Source organism: Pholcus phalangioides, unplaced genomic scaffold, assembly GCF_987345545.1.
Source record: "Pholcus phalangioides strain wild (caught in Gottingen) unplaced genomic scaffold, Ppha-v1.0 ptg000017l_1, whole genome shotgun sequence".
Taxonomy (NCBI): domain Eukaryota; kingdom Metazoa; phylum Arthropoda; class Arachnida; order Araneae; family Pholcidae; genus Pholcus; species Pholcus phalangioides.
Window position 1 is genome coordinate 46,893,029 of NW_028301610.1, and position 20,167 is coordinate 46,913,195.

At 35.5% G+C, this 20,167-nt stretch overlaps 1 protein-coding gene across 3 annotated transcripts in view; it reads right to left on the reverse strand.

The window, feature by feature from the left end:
* The window catches only part of LOC149073973 (USP6 N-terminal-like protein), a 152,108-nt gene that overhangs the window by 20,029 nt on the left and 111,912 nt on the right, over positions 1–20,167 (reverse strand). For all 3 annotated transcript variants that reach the window (XM_089246786.1, XM_089246787.1, XM_089246788.1), the window contains 3 exons: positions 16,451–16,499; positions 13,877–13,942; positions 1,573–1,627 (listed from right to left, as the gene is read on the reverse strand). In XM_089246786.1, coding sequence (XP_089102912.1) covers positions 1,573–1,627; positions 13,877–13,942; positions 16,451–16,499 — 170 coding nt within the window. The remainder of the gene's footprint in view (positions 1–1,572; positions 1,628–13,876; positions 13,943–16,450; positions 16,500–20,167) is intronic.

Here is a 20,167-nt window from a genome sequence, read left to right on the forward strand (position 1 = left end):
CCAGTATTTCGAACCAATATTAATTATTCACCAAATGATTTGTTGTACATATCTGTTTGTAAAATGAAGAAACATAGCAGCAGGACCTTTGATATTACATAGGTTGATCTTTTAATAGTGGCAATAATTCTGTAGCAACACTGTGAAATTCATACAGCCAGGTCATGTTTATATCACAAGTAAGTTAAATGCCTACCCTCCCAAAGAGCAAATGAACTTGCCTCCCCCCCCCCTCCTCAACAGGAACAGTTATAAACGAGCTGGTTGCAGAATACAGTCACTGTTTTTGTTAATGTTCAATGTTCTGGTTAAAAACTGAATGTACTAGAGGTCGCAATGCACAACAGCGTCACCAAGGACCGCAAGAGGCTTGTGGTGCACCTGCATTACTTAGTCTGAACAAGGTGCATGTGGTGCACCTGCAAGATGGCTGCAAGATGGGTAAGAGAACCAAAGCTGACACGCCAATCGGTCGAGTGGCATAATTACGGGTCACCGTCAATTACCGTCACCTATGGGTTCAGCAGACCACCGCCAAGGCGGAATCTATGTATAGTGATCTTTCACACGATTAAGATGGTGCTTTCGTAAATCATGCTGTTCCCAGAAGGCATACTGTTAATGCAGAGTGTTACTGTATATTTTTGCAAAACAATCTACGAGCAATTCTGAGAAGAAAACTACAACACTACTTCATGCATAACACACCCATCATTCTGCATGACAATGCAAGGGCACATGCAGCCGGAGCTGTGTCTGATTTGTTCAATCATTGGGGCTGGGAAGTGCTCTACCAACCCCTATACTCTCTGGATTAAGGTCCCTGTGACTTTGAAATAATCTGTAAGATGAAGGAAACATGTTGTGGGATTTGCTTCCAAACAGTTGAAGATATTCTTCAAGCAATATATCACTCTTTTTGCACCATCCAGAGATTAGGCAGTACCAATAGTATTCAAAGGCTATCTGCATTGCTGGAAACATGTTGTACGCAATGCTGGTGGCAACATTGAAACTTAGAACCTTGTATGTATACTTTTTTTTTTCAAATTGAAGTTTCTGGAATTTATTTTACAATCTGCATCAGAGCAGTTGTTACCTCAGATTTTAACCTGACTTCCAGATTTCTCATAATGTAGAGGGTAAAACAATGTCAGTTTTATGGTTAATTTTTTATAATGATGAGGATATTATCACCAAAGGGAAATATATTTTATGTGTCCATATATATATATATATATATTTTTCTTCTGATGGGGTTAGGTGAAGAAACTTTGCAAGTAAAAGTTAACACCGATTAGAACCTGATTTTTCAATCTCCTTGAATGTCACAGCTTTGCCAGTGTCCTTGCAGAATAACACTTCCTAAATCTGAGAAATCTTGATAACTATAAACAAATTTTTTTATACTTTGCGAAAGTGATAACAATACCCAAATGATAAGATTGTTCATGATTTTAATAGGCGGCATCTACTGTGTGGGTGTAAACAATACAAAAACTTCAAAAGTATAAAAAAATGTGAAGTCATTTATATTTTTAGAAGCATTAAAAATGGGTTTTTTTTTCATACCGTGCATAGCATGTTTTTCATCACTCATCAAACGAGCCATAGCCCAGAATGCATCCTAAAAAAACAATAAAAACATAGAAATAAAAATTTAAATAAAACTTTAGAAATAAATTTTCTTCAACATTTATTATTTCATGTTCCCCATAAAATTTGTTTGTCGAAATTTCTCTTCCTCTTTATGGTTTTAGATGAAATGAATAAATAATATAGCAGATCTGCCTAATAATGATGAGAGGAAATCCAGTAGATAAATTTGTATCTATTCATGTTCATGAATTGACTGCCACAAACAACTGAGGAAATAAAATAAAGATTCTTTTATTTATTGAGTAGTAATTTCAAACATATAAAAGCAGATTTTACACCACTGATTTGTACAAAAAAATCACTGTTAAGGTAAATATACTTAATTTTCTTGAAATAAGCTTTGTATTTCAGCGTTGTTTCTCATGTATTTGCTGTTTCCACACAGTTTCAATATGTTATCTTTATTAGAACCATATGGATTAACTGGTTCCACATATTGAGCAAATTGCAGTTGTTTGTAAACTGGTTTTTATTAACAAAACTAATTTGCCTATTGTGCAAAGTAATAACTATATTTAATCGTTTGATTTTAAAGCTGTGTGTCACATTTCCTCTCTAATTATAAATTTAATTGTAACTCTTCTGATTTAGCGACTCAATATCATAATATGATTTATGCTATAAACTCAATTAAGCAAAATTTCCCATATAATAAAAGCAAACATACTAAATACAAAAGACCTTGTGTCAATAAACAAATTTATGAATTAATTACACGTAAAGAAAAACTTTGGGAAAAAACTCGGAAGCATCCATTCAATGAAATTTATAGGCTTGCCTATAAAACTATAGTTTGAAATCTTAAACTGATGATTACTATTGCTAAAAGTAACTATTTTAAGACTGAATGTAAATGTAACACTGTAAGAAAACAGTGGTCATACATAAACAAACTTACTGGTATGGTCACTCACACAGTTTTACCTCATGATACAGATGATAATTTGACTAAAAATTTTAGCTCTCATTTCAAATTAATTTCTATCAGCTCAAATCGCCCTGGTAACTACAGGAAATTTTTAACTACTAACTCCTTGCATTCATTCTTCTTTTTCCCTATTGAAACCTCTGACACACTAAATATTGTGAATTCTGTGTGTAGTAAGACTACATCAGATTATGATGGCGTGAATACAAGGATTCTCAAAGCTTTTAGCATTAAGAATATTGATTACATTTCTGACTTTATAAATGAGTCTATTACTCAACAACATTTTCCTCATCCTTTGAAATGTGGTACAATTATTCCCGTTTCTAAAGCAGGAGATATAGAAATATCTTAAATAATACCCTATTTCTATTCTTCCTATCTTTTCTAAATTAATCTAAATGACAGTGAAAAATAGACTAACTTTTTTAAACAACTGCAAATTTTTTGCTCCTAATCAATATGGTTTCTTGGGAAATCGAGGTACCGAAAATGCTTTAATAGAATTCTGTAGGGTTGTCTACAAAAGTATTGACCAAAATAAACAAACTGTTTCTCTCTCTTCCTTGACATCTCAAAAACATTTGAATACGTCAATCATGAGATCTTACTTTATAAATTATCTAACGCTGGTGTTAGAGGTGAAATGTTACAGTGGTTCAAGTCTTATCTAAACAATAAAAAACAGGGAGTTAAGATAAATTGTTTTAGCAAATACACAAATACAGAGAGCAACAGTCCTACAACGATAAATCATTCAATCATAACACTTCACTCATAGTTAGTAAAACTGGGGGCAGATGACAGCACTACACATAACAAGCATTACACAGAAACAAAAACTTTACGTCAGGTTGCACTACACGTACACGCACATTCCCGCATGTACCGATTCGTTGGGGGGTTCCGGGGGGGGTGCATGTGTGGTGTAGCAGTAGTAGGTAGGGGCTCGGGGATCCATGATGTTCTTAAGTCAGCCACCTCGTTGGGCAATTTGCCTGTTGTGGCGTTGTATTTGTATTTGTATAAAAGGAGTTCCTCAGGGCTCTGTTTTAGGTCCGATTCTTTTGATCAGTTTCATTAATGATTTTTGTACGCTGAAACTCTTCGGTAAAATAATAACATACGCGGATGATTCTGTAATTCTCTATTCCTGTACTGATGTGCATTCGCTTAAAAGACAGGTTGAACACGATCTTCTAATAATCAATGATTGGTTCAATAATAATGATATGAAATTGTATCTCCAAAAAACTAAATTTATTTATTACAGCTTGATTGGGGATAGCAATTCAGGCATAGTATTCAAATCACATCTTACAGACTGCTCAAGAAATGATTGCAACTGTCCTAATGTAAATAGTTTTTTCTTCGAAATATCTTGGAATCGTGTTACTCAAAATTGAAATGCAAATCTCACGTTGCTATACTAACCAAAAATACTTTCTCTACAGGTTCTATCATCTTCATAAAATTGTCCATCCTTCCTTTTTACAAACATGATACTATGCATGGATACAATCTTCATTACAATATGGAATAACAACTTGGGGATGTGATTATAAAACCACACACACAACCTACTTCCTATCATAACCTCTCAAAATAGATTTTTTAAATTTTTAAATTATTCGGTTTTGACTTCTGGTGCTACCATCAAATACATCTTAGGTTTATGACACTTGGTTGTCTACAAATCGATATTGACACTTCATAAAAATAAGAATTTATGCTCTCCTAAAAAATTCATTTTTCTGAGGAGACCTGGTGAAATATTTGAAATCCCTTTACATAGAAAAGAGATATTTAAAAAACACTTCGTCTATTTAGCTCCCAAAATTTACAATGCCTTGCCATTCGAATAAACAAATATAGCTTCGTATTCTAAATTTGACAGGGAATTACTTAGTTACGTTGCTGCTATCACTAACATAGAAGACTATATTTAAATGTATATCACAGGACTATGTGAATATGGTACTTCAATTAAAATTGCCGCTTTATGTTTATGACTATTATTAACATGTACATTATATATAACTGTGAAAATTGTTTTGACTATGATCATTAATTTCATTGATTGGTTGTCAGTACGGGCATAATTACCCCTTGACAACTCATATATATCGATACACTTGCATATGTTTAGATATATCACATTTTTACATCATATTGTATTGTTTTTTGAATGAATTTTATCGAATAAAGTTTTTTTTTTGGTTCTATAATTACTGTGCACAATATTAAGAAAGCCGATTTGCAGTTTAAAAAATATATCCTAGTCAAAACTCACCAGGGCTGGAAAATCTATTGCCCAACATGCCGGATTCAGGCATGTAAAAAGTACCAAAAAATAAGGCGAAATTTTAAAAGTTCAAGCAAATGAAAAATGCAAAAATACACAACATTTGTTTGAATGAACACATTTGTTTTGAATGTGTGGGGGGAAATGTTACAAAAAGGGAAATTTTGTTAGGTTATACTAAAAATTTTTTATGAAAGTTCTTTTACAAAACTTTACAAATGTAACCACAATGAGCTTATCAGATGTATATTTTACACATATAAAGTTTTTTTTATGTGTGTGTGTGTGTAGTGCAATCCTCTTAATTTTCTATATTATCTGCATATTTTCATCAACAGATAGCAGCACATTCGTTTTGAAAAAAATGGAAAATTTGCTCAAAAGGGAAAACTAAGCAATGTTTTTCGGCGTGTAAAATATTGATTCAGGCATGTATTATTTTTACGATGCATGCCCGACCAAGCATGCAAATTTTTTTTAGATTTGTCCAGCCCTGATACTGGCATTGCTTTTTATACGTGTGGTTCCCATTTAATAAAACTTCATGGGAATAAAAAAGTGTTTACCTGTTGAACAGAGAACACCTCAAAGCGTAATTTTTCAATTCTACTTTGCTTATGCATTGCATGCTGCTTAATGTGATCACATCAGGACTCTAGGTTTCTGATAACAATAACTGATTGGTAACTATATCCAAAAGCAACCCAGAAAAAAATTTAATGACTATACATTCCATTTGTTCGAACAAACAGGACGTATGAAAATGGGATACCTCTATTTTTCTTTTCCACATAACTGGTTCAAAAAGTTCAATTGTGATGTTTTTTTTTCCCTATTTCACATTGTTCTAAAATAGGATATTTTCTCTTCAAGCTAAAATCCTGGGTTTTTTCCTTATTGTTATTCAGTAATTGTGAGCAGTTAGAATGGAACATAATTAATATGTACTAGCTGTAACCCACAGCTTCGCTCGCGAGGAATTGGCAATCTGACACAATCATCGTTGAATTGCTCAGCGATGATTCCCCCATATACTATTTGAACCCCTCATGACCCACTTGGGGGATGAGTCTTCAGAAATTGAGTCTCAGTGGGTATCTACATTATAAAATTTAATATTGATTAAGTTTCATATTTATGGCTTCTGTGATTTAAGATCAGTGATGATTGCCTCTGTATGAAACCCTTCCCCTTGAGGGGGTTGAATTTTGAAAAATCCCTTCTTGACGTGAGTCTCTACATTACACAATACAAAAATACTGACCAAATTTCATATTTATGGTTTCAACGGTTTCGGCTCGGCGTGATTTCTCCATATGACCCCCCACCTTATGATGCCCTTAGTGAGTCTTTACACATCATGAAATAAAACTACTGACCAAATTTCATGAATGTTACCTTTGAACCCCTTAGTAGGTTGAATTTGGAAAAACACATTCTTAGTTAGTTTCTAAGTCGTGAAATCAAACTTCTGATAAATTTCATGAATTTCAGTGGTTTCGGTTCAGCGTGAATTCTCTATGTTACCTTAGAACCCATTTATGGCCTCCTTAGGTGTCAAATTTCGAAAAGACTCCTCCTTGATCTTTACATCACGAAAAAAACTTCTGACCGAAATTCATGAATACAGCTCCAGAGCGGTTTCAGCTCAGTGTGATTCCTCTATGTTACATTTGAACCATTCTCCTCATGACCCCCTTATAGGTTGAATTTTGGGGGGAACCTTCTTGCATAGTCTTTACATCATCAAATAAAATTTCTGACAAACTTCTATGAATATAGGAAGCTTCAGTGGTTTTGGCTCAGCGTGATTTCTCTATTTACCTTTGAACAATTATGACCCTCTTAAGGATTGAATTTGAATAACCTACTTAGTTGGTCATTCCATCATAAAGCAAAATTTCTGGCCAACTTTCACGAATATAGCTTTAGCGGTTTCGGATTGGCATGATTTCTTTATGCAAACTTTGCTCCCCTTATGACACCCCTCAGGGGTCAAATTTCAAAAAATCCACTTTTGATGAGTCTTTACATCAGGCATCTTTAACCCATTGCTTATGAGCACACTGTGCTCTCTGAAGTACCCAGAGTGCTTGTTGCTTGTGTCCAATTTTTTGCTCGTGAGCACTTGATCAATTTTACAATTAAAACACCTAGTAAAAAATTGCGAAAAGGATTGAAATCACCCTAATTTCATGCATTCATATGCTAAACTTGTTTTAAGGGTGCTCTCCTTTTGATGATGGGTACAGGCAGTGCTCGTGATTGGAAAAAGGTTGAAGACCACTGCTTTACATCATGAAACAAAACTACTGACCGAATTTCATGAATATAGCTCCAGCAGTTTCGGCTTGGCATGATTTCTCTATGCTACCTTTAAACTCCCTTTTGACCCCCGTAGGGAGTCGAATTTTAAAAAACCCCTTCTTAGTCAGTCTTTGCGTCATGAAATAAAACTATTGACTGAATTTGATACTTATAGCTTCAGCAGTTTCTGTTGGGCGCTGATGAATCAGGCAGGACATGTTACTTTATATATATAGACCAGCTGTAACCCACAGCTTTGCTCGCGTGAATTTGGTCATCTAAAAATTGTTCTGCAATGATTTCCCCCATATAACATTTGCACCACGTTCGGCGTAACATTTTCAGAAATCCCATAGTAGTGGTTCTCTGTATTATAAAATATAATACTCACCGAATTTCTTGATTATTATTGCTTTAGCTGTTTGGACTCAACGATGATTGTGCCATATAACCTTTGAACCCTCTTATGTTCCCCTTAGGGATAGAATTTTAAAAATCCCCTTCTTATTTTGTTTTTACGTCATGAAGTAAAACTACTGACCAAATTTCATAATTATAGCTATAGCTGTTTTGGCTCATCATGATTTTGCTATATAACCTTTGAACCCTCTTGTGATCCCTTTAGGGGGTCGAATTAAAAAAAAAAAAAATCTTCTTTTAAAATTGTTTTTATGTCATCAAGTAAAACTACTGACTAAATTTCGCAATTATAGCTCCAGTGGTTTCAGCTCAGCGTGATTTCTCTATGTAAGCATTGGACCCCCTTCAGGGGTTGAATTTCAAAAACCCTTTCCTAGTGGGTCTTTATTTCATGAAATGAAACTACTGACTAAATTTCATGACTATAGCTGCAGCGGTTTTTGTTCGGCATGATTTCAATATATGTTACCTTTGAACCTCCTTTTGACCCCCTTAGAGGTCAAATTTCAAAAACTTCTTAGCGAGCCTTTACGCCATGGAACAAAACTATGGACCAAATTTGATATTTATAGCTTCAGTGGTTCCGGCTCAGTGAGGATGAATCAGTCAGTCAGGACATGTTATTATATATGTATAGATTATCACTAATTTTTTTTAAAGTATGGTACCTTCCTTGGATTCCCTGTGAGAAAGTCTTTCTGCAGAGTTACTGTGAATCCTGCCAACTGAAAGGGCTTTTCTTTGTAATTCATCGCAAAAGCAGCTCCACACTTACATGGATTATAGCAGCTATGCCCAGACTGCTTCACCAAACATCAACTCTGGCCATACCGCTATATTGCAATTTACTGCCATTAATGAGGGGTTGGAAATGAAGACGCTGTCTGTTGGTGGTCGCCTCAAGTTTGTTAGGAAAAATATCTTAACTATATCCTCCCTTAACTATATCCTCGGGTTCAAACCCAGGATGAGCATCTTACCACCATGCCACTCAGGCCCAGACTAGGACTTTGTGAACTGAGTATGGAAATATTTGTAAACAAAGGAGGGTGTACTACACATTTTGACCTCCTAAAACAGGCTTGCAGATTGATAAGGATATACCAAATCGGTTGGATTGGTACAGCCCATGGCTGGCAGGTTGATAATGCTAACTTATGGAAAAAAAGATCTGGTTAAACCTTAGAGCTTCAAAATGCATGAAAGAAACTTGCAGGGGAGAAAAAAATTGATAATATAAACCAAAATCCTGAGATGTGAGTACAAATGAATTTTTTTAACTGTTATAGTATTGGTCTGTTCTGTACTTTACTACAAAAGTGATAATTCCATGATTTCAATAAGCGACCTCTACTCTACATATGAGTAATATTTTATTCTGACAAACTAAATTCATAGGTGTCCAGGCATTCTGGTAGACTCCCTAAAAACAGATTTTTACAGGAATGAATCCTACCTCAACATTGTCAGCTCTTACACTTATCTCTCCGTGTTACATTCTTCAGGTAAATTTTCTATAGCCACCAATCAAATGATCAAGAAAGCTTCTGTGGCCTCTCAACAACTTCTGGACATTCTCCAAAAGTACAAAAACAAGTCTGTTATCTTGGCCTTTGATAGTTTGGTTAAATCCATATTCTGCTTATATATATATATATATATATATATATATATATACGCATCTGCCCCTTCCCTTACTCCAAAATACTTGGAGATGCTCGAACCCGTTTTCTGGAAAAAAAACTTAAGAACATCACCAGATATTGCCCAAATTATGCAATACAGCTAGAACTTGACCTCTGCCCAGTTTCAATTTTCATATTCAACAATAAGTTTTATACTGGATCAAACTTAAGATAGACAAAAATTATGTTACTGTACAGGCCCTGGCCTTTTGATGACTAACACTGCATATTTGATAGAATCTTGTGAACTGGAATTTTACTGGAATAAAAATTGAATTTTAAAAAAAGTCACCTCCTCAAGAAATATTCAACCTTACTTAGGACGACCCGACATCTTTGATCTGCCACCCTCATCTCTCAAGTCTTCCATAACTAATTCTCTACTACTGAGTTTCATTGACTACACATTGCAGCCTAACATGACTCAAGTAATATCCTCTTCTAAATACTCATATAGTCAAACCCTGTTGTAGCACTCCTGTCATGTGTTCATATTTGTGTATGGCAACACTCACAAAAAACCGTGGTCAAGGCCGCTTATATGTAAGCATAGAGTAAAAGAATAAAGTTGTTCATGTTTTGATCTGTGTCTTCTACCTAGAACCTAATGCTGATTATGTGTCAGTAATCACATACGACACAGTGGTGACGAGTCGGAAGGTAGGAGTGTGGTTGTAAGTACGCATTTGCTATTTCTTGAGTTAGGCCTACTGTGGCGCTAATTGCTCTTGCTGTCATGTGTGACAATGGCTCTTTTTGGGAATTTAACTGCAAAAAGGAGTCATTCTTAGAATATTCAGAAAGTCTTTCTCAATTTTTCATGGCTAACAAAGTTGAAGATGAGGACTGGCAATGGGCGATTTTGTTATCGATTGTCGGCACCTTGACCTATAGCTTACTGAAGAACCTCTTGTCACCAGTGTTGCCTACTGCCCGTACTTTTACACAGATATTTAGATACCTTGCAAAACCACTTCAAACCACCACCTTCAGAGATCATGGAGTGTTTCTTTTTCAACTGCCAATGTCAAAAAGCAGATCAATCAGTTGCTACTTTCATTGCGGAACTCTGGAACCTTGCTAGGTACTGTAATTATGGTGCTACACTGTACCAGATGCTTCGTGACAGACTGGTGTGCGGCATCAATGATGAAACCATTCAGAAGAAATTGCTAGCTGAAAGGAACCTAACTTTCGCTCAGGCATCAGAAATAGCACTATCCATGGAGGCCGTTTCAAGAAACGCTTCAAATCTTCATGTGGACAGTGTGTTGTCAGCGGAAGTTGGCATAGTGAAACAGAAGAAGCCGCCCAATGGAAATTCAAAGTCGCAGTCATCTGTACCGAAGGTAGGAGTTTACTGTTACTTTTGTGAAGAGAGAGAGCACAAGTCCCCATCATGCAAATTTTTAAAAAGCAAATGCCATGCCTGTGGGAAAATTGGGCATATTGCCAAGGCTTTTCAGTCAACCAAAGGCAAATCGGATTTCAAAAACAATTCTAATAAAGTCCATCAAGTAATGAATGTGCCAGCTTGTGATCAGGACTCTATTTATAATGTGCTATCACTAAGATCTTTACAGAGTGCTCTTCCTTGTAAAGTATGTGTTGAGATTGAGGGACTGTCAATAGAAATGGAGGTAGACACGGGTGCTCCGTTATCTGTGGCACCAAGGTTTTTCAAGGCTTGTTCTGTACCGTATGCATACAAAAAAAAGTTGAAGATGAAATTGACACACTTTTGGAGTTAGGTGTCCTGGAGAGAGTGCCTGAATGGGCTATACCAGTAATGCCAGTACTGAAGTCAGACGGGAAAATAAGGTGGTGTGACGATTTCAAGCTGACCGCCAACATCACTACTGAGCTGGAGTAATACCCTCTTCCAAACGTTGAGGACTTTTGTGCATGTCTTTCTGGAGGTGCGACATCTCTTTTTCTGAGAAATAGATGGCTTTTTTTCAGCCCGAGATATCAAGGAAACAGTTATTTTTCCAGATATTGTGCTGAGGTGAACTTGGAAATAAAATTCATCACGTCTCTGTCGGGACTCGAACCCAGGCCCTCTTGCATACGGGGCAAGCATGCTCACCTCAGCACAATATTCGGAAAAATAACTGTTTTCTTGATCTCTTTTTCTGTTATAACTGTGTATTCGTACCAAATTTCATTGAAATCTGTCCACTAGTTTATCAGAAATTCGACACAATGTGCTAATTCTCTTATAATTTTGCACATGAGTGTATATCATCAGAAATCCCTGAGTATGTTTGTTTTTTTGGTTATGTAGGGAGGGAATATCATGTGTTCATATTTGTGTATGGCAACACTCATGAAAAGCAGTGGTCAAGGCCACTCATATGTAAGCACAGAGTAAAAGAATAAAGTTGTTCATGTTTTGAGCTGTGTGAATATAGCCCATATCTAGAACCTAATACTAATTACGTGTCAGTAATCACATACGAAACAACTCCCCAATTTAATGCCAAAAATTTTCAGTCAACAAGTCTTGCATATATAGGAATTACACATGCTAATTTATGATTCAATATAACACCAAACTCATTATAGCACCAGAAATCTGTATCACAAATGGTGACATTACATCTTGAACTTTCATTTAAATACAACAATCTCTAGACACTAGAACCTAGGGGGTCAGGCTACATATGTGAGCCCTTCCTTTTTTTGAAAACAACTTCCTGAGTTCGCAAGTCCTTTAGAGTTAGGATTGTTTTTCTATTTTTTTTTTCATACAAATCAAAGAACTGAACCGTAACTGGATCGAACAATGTGATATAAAAATTATGATACAATCGCACATGGTTGTTGTGTATATATATGAACTGTCTGGATCCTAGTTTTTAGTGTTGCGAGTGTCAGTTTAATGTTGACGTTGATTTTGTAAGTATGTCTTGTGGACATGTAATAGACTTCAATTTCTCACTGACTTCAAGTAGAGGTCAACTGCTGTCATCAAATAAATCTGTTAATTTATCAATGCTTATTTTCCTATTATTTTCATCTGTACTCAATCACAACTAAACTTTGCTAACAATTAGTAATTCATAATTATTCAATGCAATCCCACCTCGCACAAGCCCTTTTGGTTCGTATATACAGATGTCTGGCAACTCTAGAATCCCCCCCCCCGTTTTCTTGGTATCAGAACTCCTAAGGTACCTACTACGAAACATTCTTTCCAAAACAAGTTTCATGAGCTGTGGACCGGGCACTATCAAAGCAGATGAAGCTTGATCCAGACTAGCCTTGCTGAACCACTCGAAACCCTAATTTTAGCCCACAGCATGGGGTGATTTTGAGGGAAAAGGTTTTTGCGCATGTGGAGAAGTGGCTCTCAGCCTAGTTTTACAGATTGCCTTCCACACACAGACAAAACAGATTGATGCAGGTAAATACAAATACAACACCACAACAGGCAAAATGCCCAGCGAGGTGGCTGAGAAAAAGATGCCCATAACAAATATGGATGTCATATATTTCAAAAATAAAGCAACCCAATTAAAAAATGTAATTAGAAACATTATAAACAATATATACACATGATAAAATATCATACAATGCCCATAAAGAATACTTATGGTTGTCTTATTCTAAGTATGAATAGCTTCTCGATTTACCCCATGTTTATCATACTTCTTTTTAAACGTGTCAATTGTGTTACAATAATTTTCTGGAGGTGGGTGGGTTTGAACCCATGTACCCTGAACTCTTCCCATCTGTAACTCTGTATCTTACCAACCCGCCACTACAGCACTAAAATACAGTGAAACTTCTTATGGTGGATACCTCTAGTCAATGGACACTTTTTGAATTGTCTTAGAAGAGACTAACTTAGAAGACTGACTTAGAAGAGCAGCTATTTGGCTCATACCTTGACAATAACCACAATGTAAAAAAATATGTATAAACACATTTGAGTAAAATGTTGATAATATTTAGTCACTGTCAAAAAGATGCAATGTATTATATAACCTATTAACTGACACTTCTTGTTAGCAGACAAAATTTTCAGTCCCATATGTGTCTATCATAGAGTTTCTACTGTAAAAAAAGATTAGAGGAAACAATGCTTGTATGAGTGCCAAAAACATAGTAAGGTTGCCCTCCTGTTGTTTTTTTTTTCTCTTCCTCAAGTTATAATAGCTATATCCCTCCCCGTATGTATCAGTTATTCTTTTTCTAGAACAGTTATTTTGTTATTTCCATTTCTTATCTTTGTATTGTCAACCCTGATTCATACATATCATTCCCCTCATGTCCTTGGAAAAAAACATAATGTGGGTAATGATGTTTGAATGTTTACTATATGGAAGTTATTTTCCTAAAATGTTTTGTAACATGTGTTTCAATAGGAATACATATTCACATTTCTGGCAAAACTTAGATAGCAAAATAAGGTACCCAACCAGCTGATAAAAAAGGAAAATTTGCACATCCTAGTTTCTGGCACCCAGGGATTCATATGTGCAGATCAATAAAATTTTCATTCATTCTATTCCGACAGCAGTATATGTACATATATCATCAAGAACAAAAATAACAAGTACTCACTTCTTCATTCATGTACATCAGTAGAAGAGCAGCTATTTGGCTCATACCTTGACAATAACCAATTTCCTGGAAAAAATATGTATAAACACATTTGAGTAAAATGTTGATAATATTTAGAACATAGGTAGAAAATTTTAACAAGAAAAAAACAACTAAAATTTTATACATATTTTCTCTGAAGAAGAAAGTTACAAATGAATTAATTAACAATGGAAAAGAAAAAATAAAACTTTGCTGCAGTAACTTCTCTAAGATTATTTAACCTACCAGTTACGTTACTAGTCATACAATTTTTTTTACCAATGACACAATAGACAGAGATGAAAAATACTTGACAAAAGATTAGGGTTACCAGATTCAAAACTGAGAAAAGAGGATGCCTACGCATGCATCCTTGCTAATGCCACTTTTCCCAACTTTCACAACAGATGCCGTCACTACACTGAGGAAAAAAAACAACCACCACAATAATTTTCCCCAACTAAAACAGAACGGCTGAAGAAAAGCAAAAAAAGAGCAAATAGGGATCCAGCCAAAGCCTCATCTAGTCACTTTTATTGCTTTGTTTGGGGCAAAGCAAGAGGCTTTCTTTGGCAAAGAACCTTGTCTTTTGTTACATTTGTCATTTCTGAAAGCTTAAATAGCCTTGTTAAGCTCTACCCCATACACATTACCCCTCCCCACTTTAGTATGGGGCACTAGCTATTGGTGAATAAACAATAGCAAAGTTGCCAACTACTATGGATTGTCTGTAGTTTCTACGGATAGCCACAATAAACTACAGAGCTATGGGAGACACTCTCAATACTATGGAAATTGGTTTAAAAAAAAATTGGGTCTTCGAGTTTCTTGCAGTGTTTTACTTACTTTTATTTTTTTTTTAAATTCCATCGATCTTTACTGTAATGATGAATTTGTATACGAATGTGAGAGAGTTCGAGAGAAGACAAACTCGGAGCTGATCTGTTTTTTCTATACGCGGAAGGCAATCTGCAAAGCTGCGTCTAAATTTGCCGATCTACTCTATGCCCAAATACGCAAAAACCTGTTTTCTGTCATAACCGCCCCACGCTGTGGGCTAAAAACAGTTTTTTGAGTGGTTCAGTGAGACGGGTCCGGACCTGAAATGAAGTGGTCAAGCTCACAGAACTTGTGTTGGAAAGAATGCTTCGTCGTAGGTGCCGTAAGAAAACGGATGGTAGAGTCTAGGGTAGCTAGACATCCGTATATATGGCCCACAAGGACGTATATAAGTTGGGATTGCATTAAATATTCATGAATTATTAAGTGACTCAGCGACCCCCGAAAGTTGCTTTGAGAGGGGGGTGGGGGGTTTCGTGGCCTAAGCCTTTTAGGTTATAATGCCAATGAGATGTTGTATTCAATGAACTTTCAATTAAAATTTAAGAGAAAATTGAATTTTTTGAGTGATTATTTTTTAATGTACTATGAATATGTTGTCCTGGGGGTACCCCCCATGGCAAAGCTGAGCACACATTCTTCACTACTGACAAGCTTTAAGCCAATGCTGGCATGTCTGCAATAGTATTCTCAAAATAGGTGTTGTGGTTTTCTTATCTTCCAGAGCTGTTTTTCGGACTGTAATTTCTATTTAAGGAGGAATTTATTTATCCAGGAGCAAGCTGGGCCATGATTAGAATAGCATCTGCTCTGCTTGGAGGCAACTTGGGTTCTTGTATTCTGGAAATTTTGACGATGATTGATCAAAGTATATGTAAACATTTGTAGAAAAAACACTCACACAAACATTCATTTCTTTGAATAGATATGCTTCAGAGTGGGAAAAAAAATCCCCCCCCCCCAAAAGAAAAATAATTATAAACTTGAAAACCACAAAAGAGAGAATTTTCTAAAATGTAGGACGACGATTGAAATTACATCAAAAAGGAAAATGTCTGGCAAACCTACACAAAAAAGACCCAATTTTTTGACACAATGGGGCCCTGGTCAAAGTACAAGAATTAGGGAGCACCCTGCATCTAGGGTGAAAGATTAGATGTGGAAGTTAATTAAGGCAGGTAATCCCAGAATATTGATTGATAACAACTTATTTTTAAAAATTTTGTTCTCTAAAAAGGGACTTTTTGGAATAGGTTCTGTCTCACTAATTGGAAGTTTTAGAACACAGGGACTGTATAAAAAACAGGGACTGTATAAAAAGTTTATTTTTTTATATATATGACCCTTCAAAAATTTATGACATTTTAAAAAACTGCATGCCATTTAAAAACTTTTTGTAAATGGAAGTATACTTTTGAAGTCAATGGTTGCAAAGATAGTCTGGTGGACAAACAATTTCAATCGCTCTGTATACATTGATTTTTTTTTTTTTTTGGTAATTATGTTAAAAACAAATGTTTAAATTCAAGATTCAGCTCTCCAGCACTTGAAAAGACAGGAAAAACTTTAAATTGAGTTTTCTCAATGCACTATTTCATTGTGATAATAATTTTAATCTGTTTAGTAACAATGTCATCAAACAAATGAAATATTCCCGAGACATTCACATAAATCCTAAACTAGCCAAGAAAAAAATGTTTATGCTATACTTACACTGTTATAAATTGAGTAAGCTGCAAGTACATTGAATAATGCTTGTTGCCTAATTTAAAAAAAAAAAAAAATGTTAAAATTTTTGTACATCCATGTATAAACACAATTAATTACCCATAATCTTCAGTAATAAAGACACAGCCTATACAGTTTTGGAGTTAGTTTCAGCTCCTGTAGTTAATTCAGTACACAGCCCATTTTATAAATTTTGTATTATTACTTTTTATCAAACATTTTTCATTCTTTATTTCTTGAGAATTTACGAGATCTTTGGGTTCGTATGTGTATCAATGCTTATTATTTCCCTGAACAGATCACATGGATCGCTCTCTTGGAAAAACTTACAGATTGTGTTACTTTTATAGATATAAAAAATTAGAATCAGAAAACCATGAATATAAAGGGTGTTTCATAAAGTACATAGTTTTTAAAAATTCAATAAATCAGCCAAAATTAAAGCAAAATTCCAAATTTTAATTTAGTTTCACTCAACATAAACTTCAATTTAATAATGAAAAATGATATCGAGCATATTTCCACCTCCACTTTCCTCTGCAGGCAGCTGTCCAATCATTGAAATTAATGATAACTCTGCATTCAAACATTGTGGTTTCGACCGGGCGATTTTCTGGTTGCAACTGACCCAGATTTTCAGCAGAATTTATGTACCAACCTCGAAATTGCTGTTGCGGTAAGGCCATTGTCATGTCCAAAGACCACACAAAGTTTATGGGCAATTGTAACAACAGTTGGGAACCCCTGTGGAATTTGCCAAACCCACCTCTATCTCTTAATTACTGAGCGTGTTATATAATTGCATTTGTATAACTTTATAATAGAAATTGTCATATATTGTTGTCTTTTACACCATGCTTTTTTACACCGTACCCACAGGTACAAGTAGTTATAATTTCACTATCCATAGACTGTGAAGTGTGTGATCTCGATCATGACGCCATTTTGTTTGTTATTGTTGCCACTTTGGTATTGTAAAGTTTCTACAAAATTCAATGTCAGTATTTTGTTATGCAAACTTGTTATACTATTTTTTCATTGGTCAGGTTTTAATATCCTTTCCTAGAGGGTCTGTCAGTGGAGTTAGACCATTCTGCACTTCCTTTTTCGTGTATAAATACCTGGAGACCAGGCAATCACAGCACATTCATTCATCATTCACCTACCACCGCAAGTATACTTTCCTGTTCGGCTTGTGGTGAGTCACCCATCCATCCACCCAGCAGTATGCCATTAAAATAATAACTACAATCATGATTGCACATGGCTGGCTGGTTCCGGTACGTCAAATCTTCTCATGATCGTGATATGCTACCATAGCTGCCAACTTTTGAAAATGAAAATTCGGGAGATTTTCGCGCAAACTCGTATTTTATGATAAAACCACTCCCTAATAAATACAATAGGGATTTTTCCAAATATAAAAGTTAGAGCGTAGGGAATAAAATACCTACTCAAAAACTGAAGTCAAATCAAAATAGGGATTTTACACACATGGAAGTTAAACCCTTGGGAATAAAATTCCTACGCAAAAAACAAGTGAAATTGGAGGCCAAAACTTCAATGATGTAAAAATAAATATTGTGTTCAATCAGAAACGCTGTGAACAAACATTCTGAGCGAATGACCCCAAAATCATCGGAAGATGAAGGAAAACACCGTCAATTTTTGAAGAACACTGACTTTTTGTGACACTTGCTTGATGGTTTTTTTTTTTTCATTTCACGAGTGATGATGGCAGTCTTTCCATGACCGATGTTTATGTCAGTAACACAACTTGTACAAAAAGGAAAAGTCGGCCCTCTTCTGGAACGTTTGATGAAAGGAAATTCATCGGAATAAGTATCTTTAAAATTGATTAAATATGTTTTTGCTTATCAGTATTCGTGTTTTGTTATATCGCACGTTATAACAAAAGAAATTTTGACCACATGCGCGTGACTATAATCTTCAATTATTATCCAGGACTATTGGCTGCTAAGCCATTTCCCTGCACGATAAGACAAACAACTTTCTTGTTACCATCAGAGGGTTTGTAAAACTTCCTTAAAAAGAGAATTTCCCCATTTACGACGTGTGATGTCATTTCGAAAGGGAAAAAAAGATGCCCCACAAGAAATTCCTTAGGGATTGTTTTCATAAGCGGGGATTTTTAATGAAGTAGGGAATTTTAAGGGACAATTAGGGATTTTTGTGATTTTCGTAAAAATTCGGGAGATTTAAGAACTTTTCGGGATGTCGAGCAATGAAGCTAAAATTCGGGAGATTCCCGAAAAATTCGGTAGACAGCTATGTGCTACTAGTCAACCACTGTCTTGCTTGATGTTGATAACCCCAGCTCTTACTTTCAGGCCTACTGTTTTCACCGTTACATCCTGCCTCGTTGAGATCATAACCCTGCTCACTCCTTTCAAGGTCAATGATGTCACTGCTTGCGTATTTCGAAAACCGTCATCTAGCTTCAACCACCACTTCGGACTGTGATATCTTTTCAGAATTACATGCAGACTAGTACAAATATTTGAGAATTCTTTATTGTTAACTATTTAATTGTATGACATGAATGTCGCTCTCCACTTGTTAATACAAGATATACGGAAGACTGGATGTTGTGAAGATATTTATTATTTGAGATGTTAATTTTTTAAGGAAGGAAAAAACTCATCTCTGCCTCTACCGGGAGTCAAACCCGGGTCCCTCGATTGCCGGACGAGTGCTCTGACCACTAAGCTACAGAGGAGATAGGGATTTTCCTTCGCTAAAGCGAATAGTGTAGCGAAGGAAAATCCCTATCTCCTCTGTAGCTTAGTGGTCAGAGCACTCGTCCGGCAATCGAGGGACCCGGGTTCGACTCCCGGTAGAGGCAGAGATGAGTTTTTTCCTTCCTTAAAAAATTAACATCTCAAATAATAAATATCTTCACAACATCCAGTCTTCCGTATATCTTGTATTTAATTGTAATCTAAATAACCTGTTAAAATGTTAATAAATAACTTGTTAAAATCAAAAATCTCTTTGGAATCATTTCTCTCTCTGAGTGCGTATGATTTGCACCAACTCTCCAGATCAGAACCTAGGTCCTATACAGGAACATTGCAGTCTTTGCATAGCCCTTCCTATTTTTGTAATGAGTTTTCACAGTAAAAATGCATTGCTCGATACTGAACTGCACCATGCTACAAAATGGAAAAACGAGTCTTCTAATCGGAGTGATAATAGATGACAAAAATGATGGGAACAGTGCTGCCAATCTTCAAACAAAAAAAAAATCATGCACAACTAAAAAACGGCATACTTTATGAAACACCCTTTATGTATCCAACTGCTCTGTTATGTAAACTGTTGTGGTGCTTTTATGGCACCAATTATATTATGGTGAGAAGGTCTCTCGTTATTTATTTATTTTACTTTATATTGTGACATCTCAATTCTTCTGGAAGTGTGGGACCATGACCATATAGCTCGAGATTTTTACATTGAAGTTGTTTCCATGCCCACATAACCCACAATATATTGAGTGTTAATTACCTTAGCCATGCTCTTAAACTAGTTGAATGAAACCAAACAAAAACTTGTCACACACACATAAATTTCAATTTCAAAAGTTTTGTTCAATTTGCAACTCCATGTATTATTTTCGAATACTTTACTCAATAACAGACTTCATAGATTCTCACACACAATTAGGAACATTTTATAATT